This window comes from Myotis lucifugus, unplaced genomic scaffold, assembly GCF_000147115.1.
Source record: "Myotis lucifugus unplaced genomic scaffold, Myoluc2.0 scaffold_418, whole genome shotgun sequence".
Classification (NCBI taxonomy): Eukaryota; Metazoa; Chordata; class Mammalia; order Chiroptera; family Vespertilionidae; genus Myotis; species Myotis lucifugus.
Window position 1 is genome coordinate 380,609 of NW_005871466.1, and position 24,102 is coordinate 404,710.

General features: G+C 43.6%; 1 protein-coding gene across 2 annotated transcripts in view; it reads left to right on the top strand.

The window, feature by feature from the left end:
* The window catches only part of XRCC2 (X-ray repair cross complementing 2), a 162,740-nt gene that overhangs the window by 21,166 nt on the left and 117,472 nt on the right, over window positions 1-24,102 (top strand). The window contains exon 3 of one of the 2 annotated variants that reach the window (XM_006102561.3): window positions 13,757-14,782. The exons of the other annotated variant lie outside the window; for it this stretch is intronic. Coding sequence (XP_006102623.1) covers window positions 13,757-14,475 — 719 coding nt within the window. The 3' untranslated portion in view covers window positions 14,476-14,782. Of the gene's footprint in view, window positions 1-13,756; window positions 14,783-24,102 lie in introns of those variants that run through there. 2 annotated transcript variants of the gene reach the window in all.

The following is a 24,102-nucleotide window of genomic DNA, read 5'->3' on the forward strand; positions in this document are numbered from 1 at the left end:
GGGGGGGGGGGGGTTGGGGCGCCGCCCCCTGTCACCACAGAGCAGGGCCGATCATGGGGTTGGGGCGCCACCACTCTCACACTTAGGGCAGGGCCGATGGGGAGGTTATGGCTCTACCCTGTCACAGAGCAGGGCCTGTGGAGGGGGGGGTGGTTGGGGCGCCGCACCCTGTCACACACAGAGCCGCAGGGCGATCAGGGGGTTTGGGCTCTGCCCCCTGTCACGCTGATCTGGTGCCAGGAGGCCTCACGGCTCCGCTGATCCCGGTGCTGGGAGGCATATTACCCTTTTACTATATAGGATAGAGGCCTGGGGGCCGGCTGGTTTGCCCTGAAGGGTGTCCTGGATCAGGGTGGGGTTCCCCACTGGGGTGCCTGGCCAGTCTGGGTGAGGAGCTGAGGGCTGCTTTCAGGCTGGCAATTGACTGAAGCTCCCAACCACTCCTTTTTTTCTTTTTCTTTTTTTTATTTTTATTCTGGGCCAGCTTTAGCTCTGGCTCTAGCTCTGAGGCTTCTGCTGCTATAATCGAAACAATGTATAACTCTAGCTCTGAGACCCCGGCTGGCTGAAAGCTGATTTCTGGGGTTTTGTTTAGCCTCTATATTTGCAACATAGTTTCTTAGAGTTGTAGCTCAGAGGCCGGCAAGTCAGGCGGGGAACGTTGCAGTCTGCAGTCCCTGGAGCAAGCAAGCCTCATGTTCGCTTCCAGCTGCCTGGCTGCTGGCCGCCATCTTGGCTGACAGTTAATTTGCATAAGGATATGCTGATTAGCCAATGGGAAGGGTAGCGGTCGTACGCTAATTACCATGTTTCTCTTTTATTAGTGTAGATAATATTCCATTGTATGGGTATACTACATTTTGTTTATCCATTCATCGGTTGATGTCATTTGGGTTGTTTCTACTTTTTGGCTTTTACAAATAATGCTATGATTATTTTTGTACAAGTGTTTCTTTGGATATATGTTTTCATTTCTCTAGGGTAATGCCTATGAAAGAGACTGCTAGGTTGTATGATAACTTCGTGTTGAACCTTTTATGCAACCACCAGACTGTTTTTTTCACAGCTGCACAGTTTACTTGCCACCAAGAGTGAAATGTTTGAAATGGCCGGCTCCACATCCTGCAAATAAATGTTTTTGTCTGGCTATTTGATTATAGCCTTTCTAGTGAATATGCAGTGATATCTTATATTGTGGTTTTTATTACATTTCCCTGATGGCTAGTGATGTTAAGCATCTTGGTATGTGCTTATTGACAACTTATGTATGTCAAATCTTTTGCCCATTTAAAAGATTGGATTGTCTTTTTATTAGTGAACTAGAGGCCCGATGCATGAAATTCATGCACGGGGCTTGGCCCCCACCGTGGCTGCCTCTGCCTCGGCCCCTACTCACCATGGTTTCATCCGGAAGGTCATCCAGAAGGACATCTGGTCTAATTAGCATATTACACTTTTATTATTATAGATTGTAAGAGTCCTTTAAGTCTCTTATCAAATATATGATTTGCAAGTATTTTTCTTAACCATTTTGTGGGTTGTCTTTTCACTATCTTGATGGTGTCCATTGAAGCACAGAGTTATTAATTTTGATGAAGTCCAACTTATCTGGGTTTTTTGTGTGTTCTTGCTTATGCTTTTGGTATAGTTAAAAAGCCATTGTCTAATTCAAGATCAAGAAGATTTACAGCCCGGCTGGCTTGGCTCAGTGGTTGAGTGTAGACCTATGAATCAGGAGGTCACGGTTTGATTCTCAGTCAGGGCATATTCCCAGGTTGCGGGCTCGATCCCCAGTGTAGGGCGTACAGGAGGCAGCCAGTCAATGATTCTTTCTCTCATCATTGATGTTTCTCTCTCTCCCTTTCCCTTCTTCTCTGAAATCAATAAAAATATTTTCTTTTTAAAAAGATTTATAGCTTTTCTTGTTATTGTTTTTATTTTCATTGTTTTCTGATTAGAGAACATTTGTGCTTTCAGTCTTTTTAAATTATTGAGATTTGTTTTATGGACAAACAGGGTCTATCCTAGAGAATGTTCTATGTGCACTTGAGAAGATTGTGTGTTCTGCTATAGTTGGGTCAAATGTTATATTGATGTCTCTTAATTCTAGTTGGTTTTTAGTGTTGTTCAAGTCTTCTGTTTCTGTGCTGATCTTCTGACTAGTTGTTGTATTCATTATTGAAAGTGTGTATTGAAGTCTTCAACTATTATTGTTGAATTGTCTACTATTTTTAGTCTGTCACTTTTTGTGTCATGTTCTTTGGGGCTTCATGTATTGTTGGGCACAAATAAGTTTTTGTGATATAATTGATGGGTTGACTCATTTATCTTTATAAAATGTCTGTCTTCGTTACCTCACACCTATCAAAAAAACAGAAAATAAAAAGTGTGTAGGATCCAGACACGCAGAGCCCTTGTTCACTGTTGATGGAATTGTAAAATGGTACAACCACCATGGATGCCGAGGGGTCACGGAGGGTCGAAAAAATAAAACTAGCCCTAGCCGGTTTGGCTCAGTGGATAAAGCTCCATAGATTCAATGGTCTCTCTCTCTCTCTCTCTCTCTCTGATGTCTCTTAATTCTAGTTGGTTTTTAGTGTTGTTCAAGTCTTCTGTTTCTGTGCTGATCTTCTGACTAGTTGTTGTATTCATTATTGAAAGTGTGTATTGAAGTCTTCAACTATTATTGTTGAATTGTCTACTATTTTTAGTCTGTCACTTTTTGTGTCATGTTCTTTGGGGCTTCATGTATTGTTGGGCACAAATAAGTTTTTGTGATATAATTGATGGGTTGACTCATTTATCTTTATAAAATGTCTGTCTTCGTTACCTCACACCTATCAAAAAAACAGAAAATAAAAAGTGTAGGATGTGGAAAAATTGGAACCCTTGTTCACTGTTGATGGAATTGTAAAATGGTACAACCACCATGGAAAACAGTATGGAAGTTCCTTAAAAAAAATAAAACTAGCCCTAGCCGGTTTGGCTCAGTGGATAAAGCATCGGCCTGCAGACTGAAGGGTCCCAGGTTCAATTCCTGTCAAGGGCACATGCCCAGGTTGTAGGCTCGATCCCCAGTATGGGGCATCCAGGAGGCAGCCCATCAGTGATTCTCTCTCATCATTGATGTTTCTAGCTCTCTCCCTCTTCCTTCCTCTCTGAAATCAATAAAAATGTATTTAAAATAATAATAAAAATAAATAAATAGAATTAGAACTACCATATGATCCAACAGTTCTATTTCTGAGTACCTATCCAAAAGAATTTAAAGCAGGGTATTAAAGAGATATTTTCACACCCATGTTCATAGCAGCACTATTCACAGTAGCTAAGAAATTATAGCAATCCAGATGTTCAGTAGATGAATGGATAAATAAAATGTGGTACCTACATACAGTGGAATATAATTCCAGCCTTAAAAAGAAAGGAAATCCTGTCACATGCTGCAACATGGATGAACCTTGAGGCGATGCTAAGTGAAATAAGCCAGTCACAAAAAGAAAAATACTTATATGATTCCACTTATATGAAGTATCTAAAATTGTCAAATTTGTAGAAGCAGAAAGTAGAATGGTGGTTACCAAGGTCTAGGTCAGAGTGGGGAAAAGGGAATTGTTCAATTAATACAGATTTTCAGTTTTATAAGATGAAAAAGTTCTGGAGATCTGTTTCACAATAATGTGAATGTACTTAATACTACTGAAATGTGCAGTTAAAAATGGTTAAGATGGTAAAATTTATTATGTGTCTTTTATCACAGTACAAAACACATTCTTTTTTCTTTTTAAGTATATTTTATTAATTTTTTACAGAGAGGAAGGGAGAGAGATAGAGAGTTACAAACATCGATGAGAGAGAAACATCGATCAGCTGCCTCCTGCACATCTCCTACTGGGGATGTGCCTGCAACCAAGGTACATGCCCTTGACCAGAATCGAACCTGGGACCTTTCAGTCTGCAGGCCGACGCTCTATCCACTGAGCCAAACCAGTTTCAGCCAAAACACATTCTTCTTTGTCTCTAATTATAGTTTTTATCTAAAAATACATTTTGTCTAATAATAGTATAGTCACTTCAGCTTTATGTTGGTTATTGCTTATATACTACTAGAGGCTCGGTGCACAAAAATTTGTGCACTGGGGGGGAGTGGGGGGGAATGGTTCCCTCAGCCCGGCCTATGCCCTCTTGCAGTCTGGCACCCCTCAGAGGATGTCCACCTGCTGGCTTAGGCCCGCTCCCTGGGGGATCGGGCCCAAGCTGGCAGTCAAACATCCCTCTGGCAGCCCGGCAGCCCTCGGGGGATGTCCACTTGCCAGTGGGGAGCAGGCCTAAGCTGCAGTCGGACATTCTTAGTGCTGCTGAGGAGGCATGATAGGCTCCCACCACCACCACCGCTGTACTGGCAGCCGTCAGCCTGGCTTGTGGCTGAGCAGAGCTCCCCCTGTGGGAGAGCATTTACCACCAGGGGACAGCTCCTGCATTGAGCATCTGCCCCCTGGTGGTCAGTGTGTGTCATAGTGACCAGTCATTCCCAGTCGTTCTGCTGTTAGGGTCAGTTTGCATATTACCCTTTTATTATATAGGACTAGTGGCCCAGTGCACAAAAATTTGTGCACTCGGGGGGCATTCCTCAGCCCAGCCTGCCCCCTCTAACAGTCTGGGAGCCCTCACAGGATGTCCTACTGATGTCCCTGTGGGGAGCGGGCCTAAGCCACAGTCTGGCCTCCCTCTGTGGAAGGCAACTGGCCGATCAGGTATATAGATACTTTCTGAAGGCAGCACAGACTCCTTCCTTATTTCTTTCCTCTGTGGTTGGAGAATAGGGGACTAAAAGGTGGAGACAGAACTGTGGCCGGGCCTGGGGCTCTTGTAGGCAGCGGAAAGAAGGAGAGGGCTGGGGAAAGTCTAGACACGGTTTTCTTCAATTGTCCTGCCTTCCTCCAGGCCCCTCACTCTGTTTTTTCCTTGTCATGATGGACGCTTGGGCCTCAGAATGACAGGAGCCCAGCGATGGTGGAGTTCAGCCCCCTCACTTCTCAGCTGAACATACAACCGCCTCATACTCCAAGTGGAGCTGTTTTCAAGTGGCTAAAGTGCTGGCAATTCATGCCTCCGGGCCTTTCCCCTCTGGGGTTTCCTCCTTGGGTCAGTTGCAAACTTCACCGAGACACCGAAGCAACACTGCCCTGGTACTTCTGCACTGGCCCCTGCCCGGGCCCGGCCGGGCACTCTTCCTTGAGGTCTCTGGGTCCACAGTCTGAGCTCAGGGAGGTCACCCAGAGCCCGTTGCCCCGGACAGGTGGGGCAGGGGGGCTAGCTTGAAGAGCTGGAGGAAGATGGCAGAGTAAGAGTTGGTATGAACTGGCGCCTGCTTAGCCAGACTTCCTAAGCTCCCCACCGGGCCCAGGCTGGGCCCCTTCCCCACACCAGGAGGATCCCAGCTGAGGTCCCCTCCCTGCACCCAGCTCTCTCCTCCCTGTTCCACCACTTGGGGAAGGGAGCAGCTCACCTGCTTTGGACCCTGCCAACCTGGCAGGCTGAGGCAGAGGTGGTGCAGCCTATGGTGCTGGTGGCTGCAAGCCTTCTCCCCCTCCCTGAAGCGTGGGGCGGGGTTGCAGCAGCTCACAGCCACCCCTGGGTACCATGCATGGAGAAACTGCTCTCCACTGAGCCACCATCCACCCGAGATTTGTGGGGGTTGGGCTGGCCTCAACAGGCTCCCACTAGCCCCACTGAAGCCAGTCTCGGCTTGGCCGGCCACCCCCGCTACCCAAGGGTTGCACATGCCCCACGGGCCTCATCGCCCTCATGAATCGCTGTGGTCCGGCCGTCCCATCCCAGGAAGTGGCCATCCCGATCGCCATGGCTCACTCCCCTGTGCAGTTGGGCCTGCCCAGCAAGCATGTAGGCAGGAGCTGGGCCTCTGAGGGGAAGGAGGAGGTATGCCGGGCTAGGGCAGAAGTGGGGAACTTGGTGGTGTAAACACAGCCCACCCCCACGTTGTGCCGGCCCCTCGCGCTGCATTCCCGAACCCCTGGGTGCCCCTCCCCAGCACTGTGCTCTCGGGCCTGGGGTGTGGGTGAGGGACCTGGAGCAGCGGCCTGAAGGCAGCCCTCGCTGGCTGGAATCACAGTGGTCGATCAGGGAGGGATGCGGGATGCAAAATTCCGCCTCTCTCTCTCAGAGTGGGCCCCGTGTCTCCGGTGGGCGGGCGAGGGCTCGGTGAGGCGATGGGCACCGCTTGCCTTCGCCCCAGCCCCCGCACGCCCTCAGATCGCATTGGGACATGTCTCTGGTGGGCGGCCGAGGGCTTGGTTGAGGCGATCTGCACTGCTTGACTTCACCCCAGCCCCGCGCATTGGGACGTGTCTCCGGTGGGCTGGCGAGGGTTCGGGCGAGGCGATCTGTACCGCTTGCCTTCGCCCCAGCCCCCGCACGCCCCCAGATCGCATTGGGACGTGTCTCCGGTGGGCGGGCGAGGGCTTGTGCGAGGCGATCTGCACTGCTTGCATTTGCCCCAGCCCCCGCCCGCCCCCGGGTCGCACTGGGATGTGTCTCCAGTGGGCAGGCAAGGTCTCGGGCGAGGCGATCTGCACTGCTTGGCTTCGCCCCAGCCCCCGAACGCCCCCAGATCGCATTGGGACATGTCTCCAGTGGGCCGGCGAGGGCTAGGTTGAGGCGATGGACACCGTTTGCCTTGGCCCCAGCCCCCGCCCACCCCCAGATCGCACATGGGAGTGGGCCCCGTCTCCAGTGGGCAGGCGGGGGAGGGCTCCAGTGAGGGGATCAGCACTGTTTGCCTTAGCCCCCGGTAGCACAGGGAGGCCTGGATGGCGGCTTGCGCTGTCCTGCCCTACCTGCAGTATGCAAATTAGCCGCCATCTTTGTTGGCGGTTAACCGCCATCTTAGTTGGCAGTTAATTTGCCTATCGCCCTGATTAGCCAATGGGAAGGGTATCGGAGGTACGGCTAATTACCATGTTTCTCTAGTATTAGATAGGATAGAGGCCTGGTGCACAGGTGGGGGCCAGCTGGTTTGCCCTGAAGGGTGTCCTGGATCAGGGTGGGGGTCCCGCTGGGGTGCCTGGCCAGCCTGGGTGAGGGGCTGATGGCTGTTTGCAGCTAGTCAAACCCCCTTCAGGGTGGGGGTCCCCACTGGGGTGCCTGGCCAGCCTGGGTGAGGGGCTGATGGCTGTTTGCAGGCTGGTCAAGCCCTCCACCCCTCCAGTGGGGTCTCTCACCCCATGGAGGTTTGGCCAGCCTGGGTGAGGGGCTGATGGCTGTTTGCAGGCTGGCCACACCCCCTTTAGGGTCGGGGGTCCCCACTGGGGTGCCTGGCCAGTCTGGGTGAGGGGCAGAGGTCCATTTTCAGGCTGGCCAAGCCCCCTGGCCACGGAAGCTCCCAGCCTCTCCTTTTTTCTTTTTTTTTTTATTCTGGGTTTTATTTACCTTCTCTAATTGAAACTTTGTAGCCTTGAGAGGAGCTCAGAGCTGGCCAGGGTGGGCGGGAGGGAAGCCTCCTGCTCACTCCCGCACCGTGGCCACGGCCAGCTGTAAGCAGGTATCTGGGGTTTATTTACCTTCTATAATTAAAACTTTGTTGCTTTGAGTGGAGCTCAGAGCCGGGCCACAGCAAATGGGAAGCTTGGCTTCCTCCATCATTGGGGCAACCAAGCCTCCTGCTTGCTCCAGCTCCATGGCTGCCGGCTGCCATCTTGGTTGAGTTAATTTGCATATAGTCACTCTGATTGGCTGGTGGGCGTGGCTTAAGGCATAGCGAAGGTATGGTCAATTTGCATGTTTGTCTTTTATTAGTGTAGATGTCTTTTTCTGTCCTTTTACTATCAACCTGTTTGTGACTTGGGACTGTAAAGTGTGCCCGTTATAGCCAGCCTATTGTTGGATCATGTTTTTTTATTCCATTTTGCCAATCTCTGCCTTTTGTTTGGACTGTTTAAACTATTTATAGTTAGTGAATTTACCAGTAAGGTAAGATTTATGACTGCCATTTTGTTGTCTGTTTTATATATGTCTTGTGAGCTTTCTGTTTCTCTAGTCCTGCTTTATTGTCTTTTGTGTTTAATAGACATTTTCTAGTGTACCATTTTAATTCTCTGTCATCCTTTTTACTTTTTAAAAAAGATTATTTTTTCTATTAGTGGTCCCTGAGGATTATAATTAACATCTTAATTTATAACAATTTAGTTTGGATTAATACCACTTAACCTCAGTATTTTACAAAAACTTTGTTACCATATATCTCCATTCCCTCCCCCTTGCATTGTGCTGTTACAAATTACATATTTGCCCTAGCTGTTTTGGCTCAGTGTGTAGAGCATCAGCCCATGAACTGAAGCGTCTTGGGTTCGATTCTGGTCAAGGGCAGGTACCTCCGTACCTCGATTGCAGGCTTGATCTCTGGCCCAGTTGGGGCACGCGTGGGATGTAACCAATCCATGTGTCTCTCTCACATCGATGTTTCTCTCTCTTTGTTTCCCTTCCTTCCCTTCCCTTCCCCTCTCTCTAAAAATCAGTGGAAAAATATCCTCAAGTGAGGATTAACAAAAACAAAACACAAATTGCATATGTATATATTGTATGCCCATAAACATTTAAAATTATTAATACAATTGGGATTGCTTCTTAAATCAGATAGATGAAAAAAGGGGTTTCAGACATAAAACACATTTATACTGTCTTATCTATGTACTTATGTGGTTACATTTACTGTTCTTTATAAACTCAGTTGGATTCAAGTTACTGTCTATTGTGCTTTCATTCAACCTGAAGGATTCCCTGTAATATTTCTTACAGAACAGATCTATTAGCAAGTAAAATTCTAAACTATCCTATATAATAAAAACCTAATATGCAAATCGACTGAACGGCGGAATGACTCATCGCTATGATGCACATGGGCCTCTAGTCAATAATAAAAGACAAATTTTGATCAAACCTGTTAGACAAAAGATTGAGGTGCCTTTCTATTCTCTCTGCTGGAAAAGATAAGTTGAACCTTATGAAATTGATGTTGAAACATGGGATTGCAACTCAGCTTATACATTTGAATATTACATTTATAGGTACTTTAGGAATACCATCTTGTTCAGTCACCTACAAAGTTTACTCAAAACTATCATACATCTTATAGCTGTAACACTAGTTAGATGAATACTCAGTAGAGCAATGGCAGACGCAAGACTAGGATTATAAAGATTACTTATCAACAACAATATTTTATTAGAAATTGTCATAGGGAAGCTCAAGTAGAAGCAGTATGAGATTTAGGGGTTATAGGAATCTCTAATGCTGTTGTAAACATATACATATGTTTTTTATTTTTTAATCCTCACCCAAGGATTTTTTTCCATTGATTTTTAGAGAGAGTAGGAGAGAGAAATATCTATGTGAGAGAAACATATCAATTGGTTGCCTCCTGCACAAGCCCTGACCAGGGCCAGGGCTGGGGAGGAGCCTGCAACCAAGGTATGTTGACCAGAATTGAACCCGAGACCCTTTGGTCCATAGGCCGATGCTCTATCCACTGAGCCAAACAGGCTAGGACTAACCATATTTTTAATGCTTTTTCGGATAATAATGACCTCTTTATTACTATGATGATTGTAATCTGCAAATTCAACATATTCGTTATACAATTAGTAGGTTGGTCCCAAGATGATGTATTTTTAGGCTTTTTTCTTTTCCTCATTTTGAAGGATGTTTAGATTCATAAACTCACTCTGACAATCTGTTACCTAAACCCCTTACAGCATTCTATTTGTGAGAGTAGCTAGCAAGGCCAAACCATCCAGATTTTCTGATTTAGTTTGTCAAGTGCCAAACTGTACAGGTTTTTTTGTTTGTTTGTTTTTTTACTACCAGTTGTCATACCCAGTACTTTCATTGGACAAGGGTGCATTTTTTGGTAGCAGCTCACGGAAACATATGAGCTAGTAACTTCAAATACACTTGAAAGGCCCATGTTCCCTCTATAGAATGTAAAGTTTGGATATCATTTTTGATCTTATGATTAGATTGTAAATGTTTATAACATCAGTGAAACTGATTTCAGTTCATCATTGAACATTTGTAGGGAACCTAATTCAAGGACATTAATGGTAATATTCATGTGTAATTTACAAGTTTACAGATTTTACTTCTCCAGTTTTTATAAATGACCTTTTTATCTGCTTTGCTTATCCTATATAATAAAAGCCTACTATGCAAATTGTCTCCTCCACCGGGGGTTCAACCAGGGGGCGGGGCCGGTGGTGGCGGCTACAGCCGCTAGGGACCCTACCCCCCTACCCATGCACAAATTTTGTGCACTGGGCCTCTAGTTAATCTATAAAGGGAGAAGAATATTTTTATATACCTAATAACCTCTTAACCAAGGACTTAACCTTAAACTTTGCTTCAGTTTCATTTATGCCAAACCACAGAGCTAAGGAATCCACCTACTACGTCAGTTGTTTTCCTTGTCAAACCATGTAGGAAAGCTCTCTCAAAGACTTACTCTTTCGAGTTGTGCTGAAATTTGTTATAAGCACCACCCATTTCTTAAAGAAAATACTTGGCAAATTTTTCATTTTTTTGTTCTTAGTCCAAGAATTCCACAAATATCCAGACGTATCTCACAGTTACCCTCTGACCAGCATCGTGTATGTTTATCTCCCCGTGAAGTCCCTTCCCTTTTTCTTCAGAATATGTTACATTTCCCTTACCTTAAATGATCCTCATTTTACTCGCCAGCCTCACGAAACTACTGTTGAATTCTTTTACTTTGCCAATGAACGTAAACCATTGTATGTTTTCTGTAATTCCTCATGGTTCCCTGGTTTCTCCTTGCTGTTCCTTGAACAGCATGAATGTTCCCTGCAGTGCCTGACAGTCCATCTTCTGAGTGTCTCCATTCTTGAAGTTTGGTTCATAAACTAATATTTATATTAAAAGTGGTTTTGCAAACTACACCTTTACTGCTTTAAGGCCACTGTCCAGGACCAGTCTGTGATCTGTCCCTACCTTCCCCTCCCATTTCTCACTTTTAGGTCTTTCCTGCTTCATTAATATTACTTAGTACCACTTCACTTTCCTGACAGCTTCTGTGCTCTGTGCTGTTTTCCTCCTGTTTTTCTATGAAATTTCTATTTTATCTGACTTCTCTCGCTGTAGCTGTTCTCTATTTCTATGTAGCTTTCTCCCAGACCTCCGTGTCCAGCATCTTAGTACTGTTTTGAATCTTAAGTCCTAGTGGCTGTAGGACATTTTTATTTTGTGAGTCTTGGAGATCCATCTCAACATACCACTTGGAAGGTAAATTCATGTTAGGATATTTACGTGAATTATGTAAATGAAAAATCCCTATGTGCTTATGTATTGATTTGTGTGGGTACTTCTGAGTCTGTCTCAGAACTTTTAAGTCACTACCATCACCTTAGGAATCAGAGGAGGGGCTGAAGACCTGACAGAAGCTGAGTGTCGGCTCTTGTTGGGCAGGGGCAGCAGGCGGGGCTAGACTAGCACTGGGCACATTGTTCCTGTTCCTGCTCCGTCGGCTGTTAGTCCCTTGTTCCAAGCCTTGGTCGCGGACATTCACACCTGCTGGGCTCTGCTAAACAAAGCCACCCCTCAAGTCCCACCTGTGACTTATTGGCAGACCTGTTTCCTTTCAAAATCCATGTTCCAACATTGACTGTGGGGCCTGTAATCCTCCCCCAACCAGGACTTATATTTTCATTCTTTAGATGTCTCTCAAGAAGTTCTTAAGAAGAAAACCATCTGATGAAAAAGATACTGTGTTTGTGTTGGGGATAGAATAGTCAAGTCCCAACCTTAAAGTAGCCAACAAGAAATATAATGAAGTAAATTATATAGTGCGACAGATGCGATCATGGAAGACGACGGGATTTGCTATTCCCCCCTCGGTGTTGTTACTAGGATCCAAGGTGCTACCATGAAGAAGTCCCTTTTCATTTGTGAAGTGCTCATCAGCCTCTCTGCTCCTCTTCTGGGCGTGGGAGGAGGATTTGGTGCAGGGTGCTACTGTTCCCCATCGAGTTTCTGCACAGTCCACTGTGTCCTGCAAACCATTTCAGACTCATCTTGCTAAACTGTTTTTGACTTTACTGCACTACCATTAATAGTGCTTCTGTGTCAATGTTTCTTCATCTTGTGTATGTACTTCATTCTCCTATATTATTAGTAAAAGACTTTCATTTGGGGGCAGCTTAGCTCCCCAGTAATATGGTAGCAGAGAATAAACTGAACATCTGGGTTGAGTATAGTTATAGTCATTATGTCAGCTTTTAATAAAAGTGTCCATGAACAATTGTTAATGTAAACATAGTTTCACTCCATTTTGAATTGTAAATTATATGAAAGATTGTAGAAAAAATTGGCTGAAGTTTTATACTACTTTATAGGTTGGTAACAACTTGCTAGATTTCTTACACATTATTTGTTTCAACATTTAATGGTTCATTAATAATGACAGGAAATAAAGTAAGTGGATTTTCAGGCTCTGTAATCTGCAAAGGCCTAAGAATCTGCATTTTAAAACTTTTCAATTCTGTGGTTCAGCCATAAATCAAATCGCAGTAATTTTAGTTTAACAAGAATTGGAAGGCCACTGTTGGGTGGATTTTGAGAAGCTGTGGAGGCAGGACCGTGTTCCAGGTGTTTTAGTTTGTACTTTCTCAGTGGAAGAGATACTGGAACTGTATAGAGAGAGATTGCAGGCTTCAAAGTTCAGAGTAGGTGACTGATTAATAATGCTAGGAGGGTAATTCACAATGCAGGTGTCATTCTCCCTGAGCAGTATCCTGTGAGACTCACACAGCAGAGAATGACTGCGGCAGTGTGGCAATGTAAAACACAGTGGACGGATGTTACTGGCATGGAAGACCTGAGAGCTGCGGCTCTTACCACCCTATCCATGTAAGACTGCACCGTCAAGAATTGCTCTGCCCATAATGCCAATAACACTGAGAAACCCTAGTTGGGGATTATTTCCTCTGCATGTAACAGAAGTCCAGCCTAGTGGCTTACTAGATAGAGGCTTGTTTTCCTCAATCAGAAGTGGTGTCAAGGCAGGCTATGCATAACTGGTCCTGGGTGCCTCCTGTCTTCCTGCTCCACCTCCTTAGGGTCTGCCCCTGAGGGTCCACCTTCCCTCCTCACTCTTTCAAGATGGCTCTTCACCTCCAAAGAAGGGAGTGGAAGAGCAGAAGTGGCAGCTGGGTCAGGAAAGCGAAACGTAGAAATCCCAGCAGACTCTGCGCACGTCTCACTGTCTACAGTTGAGATACCTGGTGACCCCTCTGTGAGGGAGACTAAGAAAAATCGTTTTTTAAGTTGGGCACATTACCTTCCCCAATTGGGGTTTCATATGTAAGGGAAAAGGAGAGAATGGATATTGGGAGATCAATTACCAGAAATAGTGTGCACCTTAGTAGTCAGTAGTGTTTGAAAGGCCCCGGATCTGTGGCACTTTATTCCTAACTCTCCACATCACCATTTCACTGTGAGTGTATCAGACCCGTTCTCAGGAGATCCCCACAGACTGCTGTCATTCTGCTTTTCAAATGACGATTTCCCTATTTGTGTGTGCTTTTACAGATCCGTTTAGGCAAATGGACTTAGATTTTTCTTTTATGTTCCAGCAAATGTCTTTTTAAACATTTTTGCAGACTTTTCACTTATAGCCTACTCTTACTGTGCTGCTGCATTTTGACTGACATTTTTACATTTTACACAGGTGATATTCTTGAATTTCATGGTCCAGAAGGAACAGGAAAGACAGAAATGCTTTATCATTTAACAGCACGGTGCATTCTTCCACAATCAGCAGGTGGACTGGAAACAGAAGTCTTATTTATTGATACAGATTACCACTTTGATCTGCTTCGGCTTGTTACAATTCTTGAGCATAGACTACCCCAGAGTTCTGAAGAAATAATAAAATACTGCCTTGGCAGGTTTTTCTTGGTGTACTGCTGCAGTAGCAGCCAGTTGCTGCTCACACTCTATTCCCTAGAAGCCATGTTTTGTAGTCACCCCTCTCTCTGCCTTTTGATTTTGGATAGCTTGTCTGCTTTCTACTGGATAGACCGAGCCAATGGAGGAGAAAGTGTTAACTTACAGGAGTCTACTCTGAAGAAGTGTTCTCAGCTCTTAGAGAAACTTGTAAATGAGTATCGCTTGGTTCTTTTTGCAACAACACAGAGTATAATGCAGAAAACCTCAAACTCCACGGAAGGTTCTTCCTCTGCCGTTAAGCGCCCGAGCGAGACGAGTGTGGACTACAGACCCTACCTCTGTAAGGCGTGGCAGCAGCTGGTCAAGCAGAGGGTGTTTTTCTCCAAAGACGATGCTAAAGCCAGTAACCAATTTTCTTTAGTTTCACGTAATTTAAAAAGCAACACTTTAAAAAAACATGTTTTTATTATTGGGGAAAGTGGGGTAGAATTTTGTTGATATATATCAAAATACTCTTGCAGGATATTATGCAAGGTTTTAAAAGTCTTGAGAAAAAAATAAAGAGGAAAAAGTCTTAAATAGGCTAAAGTGATTCAATTCTGAAGTTTTAAACTCTAAAGGAATTAACATAACAGTATCTCTACAGAGAATGGATTTCTTAAACTAGTACAGTAAACCTCAGAATTTGTTCACATTTACTCAAAGTGATATTAACAATTAAACTATATATTAAATTTATTTTATTTTATTTTTTTAAATTTTTACCCAAGGATTGAGGATTTTTTCCCATTGATTCTAGAAAGAGTGGAAGGGAATGGGGAGAGAAGAGAGAGCGAGAAAGAGAAACATCTATGTGACAGAGACACATCGATTTGTTGCCTTCCACACACACCCAGACCAGGGTTGGGGATCAGACCTGCAACCCAGGTACATGCCCTTGACTGGAAATCAAACCTGCTCCTCCCTCCCCCCACCCCCCTGCACTGCCCATCCCCGCCATTCTGGTGCACAGGCTGATGCTCTAACCACTGAGCATGTGGGCGAAGGCTAAGTTTGTTTTAAAACTAAATAAATAATATACTCATTTCAGTCTAAATAAAATGGATTTTTATAACTTTGTGTCACGTTTCTGGAATTCAGTTAAGTAGTTATTTGTTAAGGAAAGTTTAAATGCATTTTTAATTTCTCACATGTAACTCCTTTAGGAAGCTGTGATTTTGAAAAATGTTTCTGTAGAGCTTTTATTTTTGTAAAAGCAATGGAAACAAGTCTATCCATCTGCCTTTCACACCACCAACTATGGGAAGTCAGAGCATTTTAATCCGAGTTAGTTAAACTGAATTCCAAGATGGAGTTGGGCTTTTGTATAATTTTTTAGACACAGGGAAATAAGATACCCACTCAGGGAATTCTGTGAAGAGTGTTTTTGAAATTTTCAGCTCCTCCTTAAGTGATAGATGTTAAAACTATATATTAGAACTGTGTGTTACTAGTATTTTCTCATTTAGAATAGTCCAGATATACCCTGGAGTGAAATGAATTGTTCCAGCTGAGCGCTGGACAGGGCTCTATATGCTCTGGTCCAGTGATGGCCAGAAGGGGAGCACACACCTCAAGGGGCACGGAAGGTACTGTATTGCAGTAGACAGGACAGGAAAATCTTATTTATTTTTAATATATTTTTTATTGATTTCAGAGAGGAAGGGAGAGGAAGAGAGAGATAGAAACATCAGTGATGAGAGAGAATCATGGATTGGCTGCCTCCTGCATGTCCCCACTGGGGATGGATCCTGCAACTGAGGCATGTGCCTGGGAATCGAACCATGACCTCCTGGGTCATAGGTCCACGTTCAACCACTGAGCAACACCGGCTTGGCTAGAGCAGGAAAATTTTAGAACTTCTATTTGTACATTTTAATCCAAGAAAAGATGAAATTACATCAATATTTGATTGATTGATCCCAGCACTCGTACAATCTATATGTCAGATGGTCTTAAGCCACGACGTACATATCTGAAGTATCCTGTGGGAAAAGTAGAAAGAAATGACAGTATTTATTTTTTATTTTTTTGTTAATCCTCACCCAAGGATATTTTTTCCATTAATTTTCAGAGAGAGTGGAAGGGTGGGGGAGAGACAGAGAGATAGAAACATTGATGTGAGAGAGAGACATCGATTGGTTGTCTCCCACACACGCCCTGACCAGGGCCTGGGATTGAGCCTGCAACCAAGGTATGTGCCCTTGACCAGGAATCGAACCTGAGAGACTTCAGTCCTAGGTCAACACTCTATCACTGAGCAAAACTGGCTGGGGCAAGAAATGACAGTATTTAGTTAAAACTGTCAACTCTAACTTTTCTAATCTAACAAAGCAAAGAAACCAAGACTGAAGCTAATATTTTCCCTGACGCAGGCACAGCAGATGTGGCATCTGTTATCTGTGCCCCACCATGTGCCCTGGGCCTACTCTAGCTCATGTGCAGTTACACAGTCCTCGGACTTATGCAGGTGTCGTCTGGATCCAGAGCGTGCTGGCCTGCAGGTGGCCAGGCTGGGCAGTCCTTAGCAGTGGGGGTCAGGATTTGGTCTGTAAATACATAGCGCTCAGTGAGAGGGCACTGTTATTTCTCAGAGTGGCCCCAGTGGGACTAATTCCCAGTTGCTTAATGCAAATATCCATTCATTTGACAGTATTACTGCCTTCCATCCTTCCCTCTCACTTCCCCACTCTCCTGGGGCCTCCTGGGATTGTTTCCCTAATGAGTGACAAATTCTTGTCTAGGAACTGTTTTTGTTGCAGGGTGAGGGGGACCCAAACTGTCAGCACTTAATAAAAGTCATCAGCCCTGGCTGGTTTGGCTCAGTGGATAGAGCATTGGCCTGCGGACTGAAGGGTCCCAGGTTTGATTCCGGTCAAGGGCACATGCTCAGGTTGCAGGCTCAATCCCCAGTGGAAGGCCAGGAGTCAGCCAATCAATGGTTCTTTCTCATTGATGTTTCTATCTCTCTCTCCCTCCCTCATCCTCTCTGAAATCAATTAAAAAATATATATTTAAAAAAATAAAAGAGAACCACATTTAAAAAAATAAAAATAAAAGTCATCAGCCCAACAGCTCTTGTAGGCCCAGCATTTGCTTTTCAGCCACATTGTGAAATTAAATGGGATAGCAGTCTAATTGGTAACACATTAAATTACATTGGGTCGCATTACCGTCATTCACATCCACACACCTATCCGTCCTCAGTAAATGTTATTTTGCCATTAATAACAACTACTTAAAAATATTACATGCTTTATCTCTAGTTCTTCCTTTTTCAAGTTATATTTTTGTGGGTTTTTTGTTATGTGTAATATGTGTCATACAAGTAATTTATAAATATTTGTATTTGGGGGGAATATACTTATTTTTACAAACCCTGCTAAGAGTATATGGTCATTAAGATTGAGATTCTTTTGCTCTATTCTAGACTACTTCTCCTTTTAGCTGTTAAGAAAAGATGTGACAATTCAGTTTCCTTCCCTGTCATACTCTGTGCTTTGGTCGCATGTTCACGTGTGTGTGTGCTTGTGTGTGTGAGTGTGTGTGTTTTACAGATGTATATGAAAAACTTCGCAACTCTTAGCCAAACTCTAGCTTTGAATATGACAGGATTTTCCATTTCTCCTCTGTATAAACTAAGTGTTAATTTAATGAGCTGTTATTCACGGATTTGTAACTTATTTTACTGGAACATTATTAAAAATAATGAACTTTTATATTAAATTATCAATTATATATTAACTAGGGGCCCAGTGCATGAATTTGCACACCTTGTAAGGAACTGTGGGCCGTGAGGCTGTGGTGGGCACAAGGGCAGGTCTTGGCCCATCCTCTGCACCCCTGCTTGGCCCCTCCCGCCACGGCCCCCAGTCCCCTGTCTGCCAGCAGCCCCACTCCCACTGCCGTCGCTCCCACACACTGATAGCGCCAGCCCCACTTGCACCCGCTGACGGTGCGGAGCATTGGGGCCGGTGCCAGCAGCGGGTGAGAGCAGGGCCAGCACCATTAGTGGGTGCGAGCAGTTGCTACTGCCCCAATCACCCCTCAGGAGCAGGGTTGGGGTGGAGAAGCCCTCAGGGGTGATCAGGGCGGGCAGTCGCTGCTCGCACCCATTGATGGTACTGAGTGAGTGGGACCGGCGCCAGGCACCGGCAGCGGGTGCGAACAGCGGCGCTGGCAGCAGGTGCAAGCGCTGGGTGGGACCGCGGCACGCGGGAGCAAAGAATTTTCAGTAACCACCAGAGGCTCACCCCAATGACAGTGACTGGCACCCCCGCTCACCTGCTCCACCATCCCACTGTGACCAACGCCTGCCATGTTCCGCACACACCCTCTGGTGGTCAGCACACATCATAGTGACCGGTTCGGTTGTCCCGCCATTCGGTCTATTTGCATGTTAGCCTTTTATTATATAGGATATGTCAGACAAAGACTTAGTTATCTTTAAAAGATTTGTTATCTAACATGCTGGAAGGAATTAAGAATCCTGGTTAATAAAAAATTCTTTTAAACTAAAAGTTATACCAATAGGATTTCTTGAACACTATAGAAATTTTAATAACTATAAAAAGAGTCAGGCTGAACAAGATAGAGGTTGAAGTGGCACATACTTAGTTACATAGGTAGCAGATACCAGGTATCCTCGATGTAGCCAAAATAATAATGAGTGAGTGATTACAACTCTTAGAAAATGTAACCTATTTGCCTATAAAAAAGAAAAAACGAGTATCATAAAATACTTTTCTTAAAGGTGAACTCAGGATAATTTTAAGTATCTAGTAAAAGGATACATTATAAAAGAGGTCGCTGCTTCAATTCCAGGTCAGAGCACATGCCTGGGTTGTGGGCTCAATCCCCAGTAGGGGGTATCTGGAGACACCTGATTGATGTTTCTCTCATCAATGTTCCTATCCTTCTCCCTTCCTAGCTCTAAAAAAAATTTAAAAATTAAGAAACCATATTTAAAAAAAACATATTTCAGACATTCATCTGAGAAATGCTATACAAAATTAAGATAGTATTTATCACTTTCTTTGTATGTATAGTATTTTCCGTTTTCAACCATCAAATGCTATATTAATATTAAAATTTTTTTGATTCAGATAACTTTGCTAAATGGATTATCTACGAGTGAGGGCGAAATAAAGACATATTTATATTTTTTTTAAATGGAGAATTATAAAAATTGCCTCATTTAAAGGAACTTCTAAAAGATATGCTTCAAGGAGGAGGAAAATTATCCCAGAAAGTCTGAGATGTAGGAAATAATAGTAAGTAAAGAAAATAGTAAGCAACTGAGTAAATCTAAAGAAATGTCGGTAGTATAAAACTGTCTAATTTGCTGGAGGAAGAGACAATATCTAATATTCTAGGTAACCTATCGCCTGATGCCTAGTGCATGTAAGGTTGGTCATTGAAATGATACCAGTCTTAAGATTTTGCCTTATCTGAAGGAGTGTACGGATATGGACCAACTTTGGGCTTGATTAAGTATGATCTTGAAAATTTGAAGTGCTGCCTTTAAAAGAAACAAATTAATATATGTTCCAACAGTGTATGTTGAAGTGGCAAAAGTGAAAGGGAAAAAAACACATCCACAGACACAGGAGAGCCCTACCCAGTTTGGCTCAGTGGATAGGCCTGTGGACTGAAGAGTCCCAGGTTTGATTCTAGTCGAGGGCACATGCCTGGATTGCCAGCTCAATCCGCAATAGGGGATGTGCAGGAGGCAACTGGTCAGTGATTCTCTGTCATCATTGATGTTTCTATCACTCCCTCTCCCTCCCTCTCTGATATCAATAAAAATATTTCTTTTTTAAAAAAGAACTTTAAAAAAAAGACACAGGAGAGAAAGTGGATAGGATAAATAAGCACTTAATATGGTAGTTATAATTCTAGTTGTAAATGGATTGAATTCTTTTGTGAAAAATCTTGGGTCATTAGACTAGATTTTTAACAGTCCACTATATGCTTCTTAAAGAAATGCATCTAAAACAAATCCAGAAATTTTGAGAGCCAAGAGATAACAGAGAAATAGCAAAAGGAAAAAACTCTTATAGCTGTATATGTACTGTAGCAACATTTTCTTTTTTAATGAAGACTGATACATGGTTTGGTTCATTGTTTATGTTTCCTCAGTAAGATAACATCAAAAAACATAAAGCAAAAATTTAGAGAACTACATGGAGAAATAGGTGTTACCATCCTGCTAGGTGTTTTAATATGCCTTGGAGGCAAAGCAGTTTAAAAAATCAGTTAAAGACCTAGAATCTGAACACAAAACCAAACTTGATCTGATGAACACTTGTAGAAATCTTCATACAAAATAAGAATGCATATTCTTTTAAACAAAAGTAAATTTATGAAAACTGGTCACATGCTATGGGAAGACATCATCATATTTCAAAGAATCAGTATCATAGAGATCATTTCTCTCAACCAGTGTCAGAAGGCAGCAACAGCCTGGCTGGCATGGCTGAGTGGTTGAGCATCGACTTATGAACCAGGAAGTCACAGATTCCCAGTCAGGACACATGCATGGGTTTCGGGCTCTATCCCCATGTGGGGCATGCGGGAGGCAGCTGATCAATGACTCTATCTCATCATTGATAGATCTCTCTCTCTCTCTCTGAAATCAATAAAAAGATTTTATATATGTATGTATATATATGCAACAACCAAAAGGATCACAAAAGATTCCAAATTTAGAAAAGGTTTAAATTTCTATATAGATCAAATAAGAAATGATATTCAAAATTAGAAAATACTAATATACAACTTAAGTAAGAGAAACTGAATAAATTCAAAGGATATAGAAAAACATAAATTAATGAAATTGAAAACTATAGTAACAACAAAACCTAATGGTCAAAGAGTGACCAAGGAGACAACTACAAGTAGTACAGAGATTGTTTTAGAATATTAACTTTATATCCATAAATGAGACAGTGGGTACATCTTGCCAAAATAATCTTCAGAGAAAAAAAGAATAATCATTACAAGATTTGATTCAGTAATTTGAACTCTCTCCACAGTTAGAGAGACTTTCAGTAATAACAGAATATGTAATTTTGACAAACTTGCCTGCTCAAAATAAAAACAAAACTGGATAAAATACAAATGCATAAAGTGTCAGAGAGCCGACCAGCTCATGAAGAAATCACTAGGCCAAGGTCCAGAGGAGAAAGGAAATGCAGAGGTCAGTTGAAACAGCTGAGAGTTGACCGTGCTTTTCTTGCTGTCACTGTTAAGGAACCTTAGTAGCCACACCCCAGTTTCACTGGGAACCTGAATGGTGGGGCCCTAGGATGGAGGGTGAAATGGAAGTAAACCAGCCCTTGAACAGACTGCAGCGTGGCCTCCCATTGTTTGGGTGGCTCAAAAACATCATTTTTTAAATGTATTTAACATGTTTTGAAAGTGGAAAGTACAGATGAAATAAGAATAGCAAAATGTCAATAACAAATCTGAGTGATGAGTATAACAATAAAAATGTAATATGCTAATTAGACCAGACAGCCAAACGACCTTCCGGATGTCCTTCCAGATGACCTCCCAGATGAAGCCGGGACTGTGAGGGCTGAAGCAAGCTGCTGCAGCTGCGAAGGCCAAGCCTCTTGCATGAATTTCGTGCATCGGACCTCTAGTCTATAATAATAAAAGCATATATGTTAATTAGACTGGGCATCCTTCCAGACGAAGCCGGGGCTGCAAGGGAAGCCCGGGTCCGGGTGCCAAAGGGAAGCCAGTGCCGGCAGCTGGGGGAAGGAAGGCCTACTCCTGCACAAATTTCGTGCATTGGGCCTGTAGTATTACATAAAGTGACCCCAGAATTTCAATACTCCATGTCCCAACTAAAAAATTCTTTCAGAATAATCTGGAAGTGAGAGATTCTTTTAGAATATTTCTGAAAGTGAGTCTTAAATGCAGCGTCCAGAATACAGTAAGGTAATCTGACTAAAAAAGAGAGGAAACAAATCCCCCCACTCCCCGCAAAAACAAAACAAAAAAAAAAAAACCACCCACATGAATGCACACTTGTACAGCTCATACAGACTTGGGGCACATGGAATGAACATGGGTGAGTTGGCAGCAAGGCTAAATGGAGCTAGTGTTCTAAGGTACTGACACTGGGAGAAGGAAAGATATCAACATTGGATAAAGATGTTGCATCTTGCCCGGCTGGCATGGCTCAGTGGTTGGGTGTTGACTATGAACCAGGAGGTCACAGTTCGATTCCAGTGAGGGCATATGCCCGGGTTGTGGGCTCAATATACAGTGGGGGACATGCAGGAGGCAGCCAATCAATGATTCTCTCATCATTCACATTTCTATCTCTCCCTTCCTCTCTGAAATCAATTAAAAAAAATTTTTTTTAATGGGGAAGGGGACCCCACTACAGATTCTACTGACTTTCAAAAGATGTCATGAGGAATAACTTTATGCCCAAAGTTTTTGAAAAACGGGCAAATTAATAGAAAAATATAGCTTAATGAAACCAGCACAAGAAGACATTTTAAAACCCGAGTAGTCTATAACTACTAAATAAATTAGATCAGAAGTTGAAGACCTAGAAAACTTCAGGCTGTGATGTTCCCATCAGACATTTAACACGTTAAGCGCCAAGCCTTTTTTTGTCTTTCCGTTTCAGTCACCGGTGACTGACATGGCGCTTAACATGTTAAATAAATCCGGTATCATTTTTATGTGAACTCTTTCAGAGAATAGAAAAAGAGAATCAGATTCCAATTTATTTTAGCAGGCTACCATCAGTTTGATGCCAAAACTGGACAGAAACACGAGAATGGAAATGATAAGCCTTTCTTACTGATGAACATATGCAAAAATGTCAACAAACAATTCAACAAAATAAGCTTAGGATTCTATTACATCATCGTGGCCAGGCTGGATTTATCCCAGAAACACAAGGTTAGTTTAACATTAGAAAGTCAGTCAGTGTAATTTGCCACATAAACCAGATGAAAGGGGGGAAAGTTAAGATCATATCAATGAAGAAAAAGCCCCCAAAAGTGTTTTTGTTTTGCTTTGCATTGGGACTTGACAATCTGATGCTTAAATTTGGAGGAGCAAGGGACCAAGAATAGCCAAGACCTTTGTATCAGTACAGATCTTCTCGGAGGCAGTTGCTGAAATGTGGTCAGAAGTGTACAATGTGGAAGAAGAGAGAGAGCTGGATTAGGAAGGGAGTGCCTCTGGACTGGTGCAGCCCTGACACATGGATGAGGGAGGAAGGATTGGCATGAAGAACTTGAGACTGGCAGCGCAGCTATAAGAAAATCTTGGCCTGACCAACAGCAAAATCCAGGGCAAAGACTATGTGGAGGTTCCCACAGTGGGCAGAAATGGCCAGGCCTACCACCCTGCCTTGCTCGGATATTGGTTAGCTGCCTACAAAAAGCATTACCTCTGCTCAAATGCCATGACAGATCCAGAAGATGAAATGAACTGGAGACTTTGAAGGAACTCCACCCATTGTGGCAAATTCGTTTTCAAAGGGAGGTCTGAGCAGGATGCCTTAAGGCTGCTCTGTGTTCTCAAAGGAGACCAAGGCAGGGAGACTTACCTGTTATATGAAAAGATATGTAGCTGTTTTAATTATGGTAGTGTATATTGGTACAGCAATAAGCAGAACAGAATGTAGAGTGCCAGAACAAACCCACATATGTATGTTAAAAGTAGCAAATGGACAAGCTATTCATGTCATTTCATCAGGGATGGAGGACATTAAATGGGGGGGAAAATGAAACTGGGTCTTTACTTAATATATATATACTAGAGGCCCAGTGCACTGATTCGTGCACCAGTGGGGTCTCTTGGCCTTTCCTGCAGTGATTGGGCCAAAACCAACTCTCCAACATCCCCCAAGGGGTCCCAGATTGCGAGAGGGTGCAGGCCAGGCTGAGGGACGCCATTGGTGCATGATCAGGGCCGGGAGGGATCGCAGGAGGGCTCCAGGGCATGTCCAGCCCGTCTTGCCCAGTCCCAGTCGGCCAGACCCCAGCAACAAGCTAACCTACCAGTTGAGTGTCTGCCCCCCGGTGGTCAGTGCACGTCATAGCGACT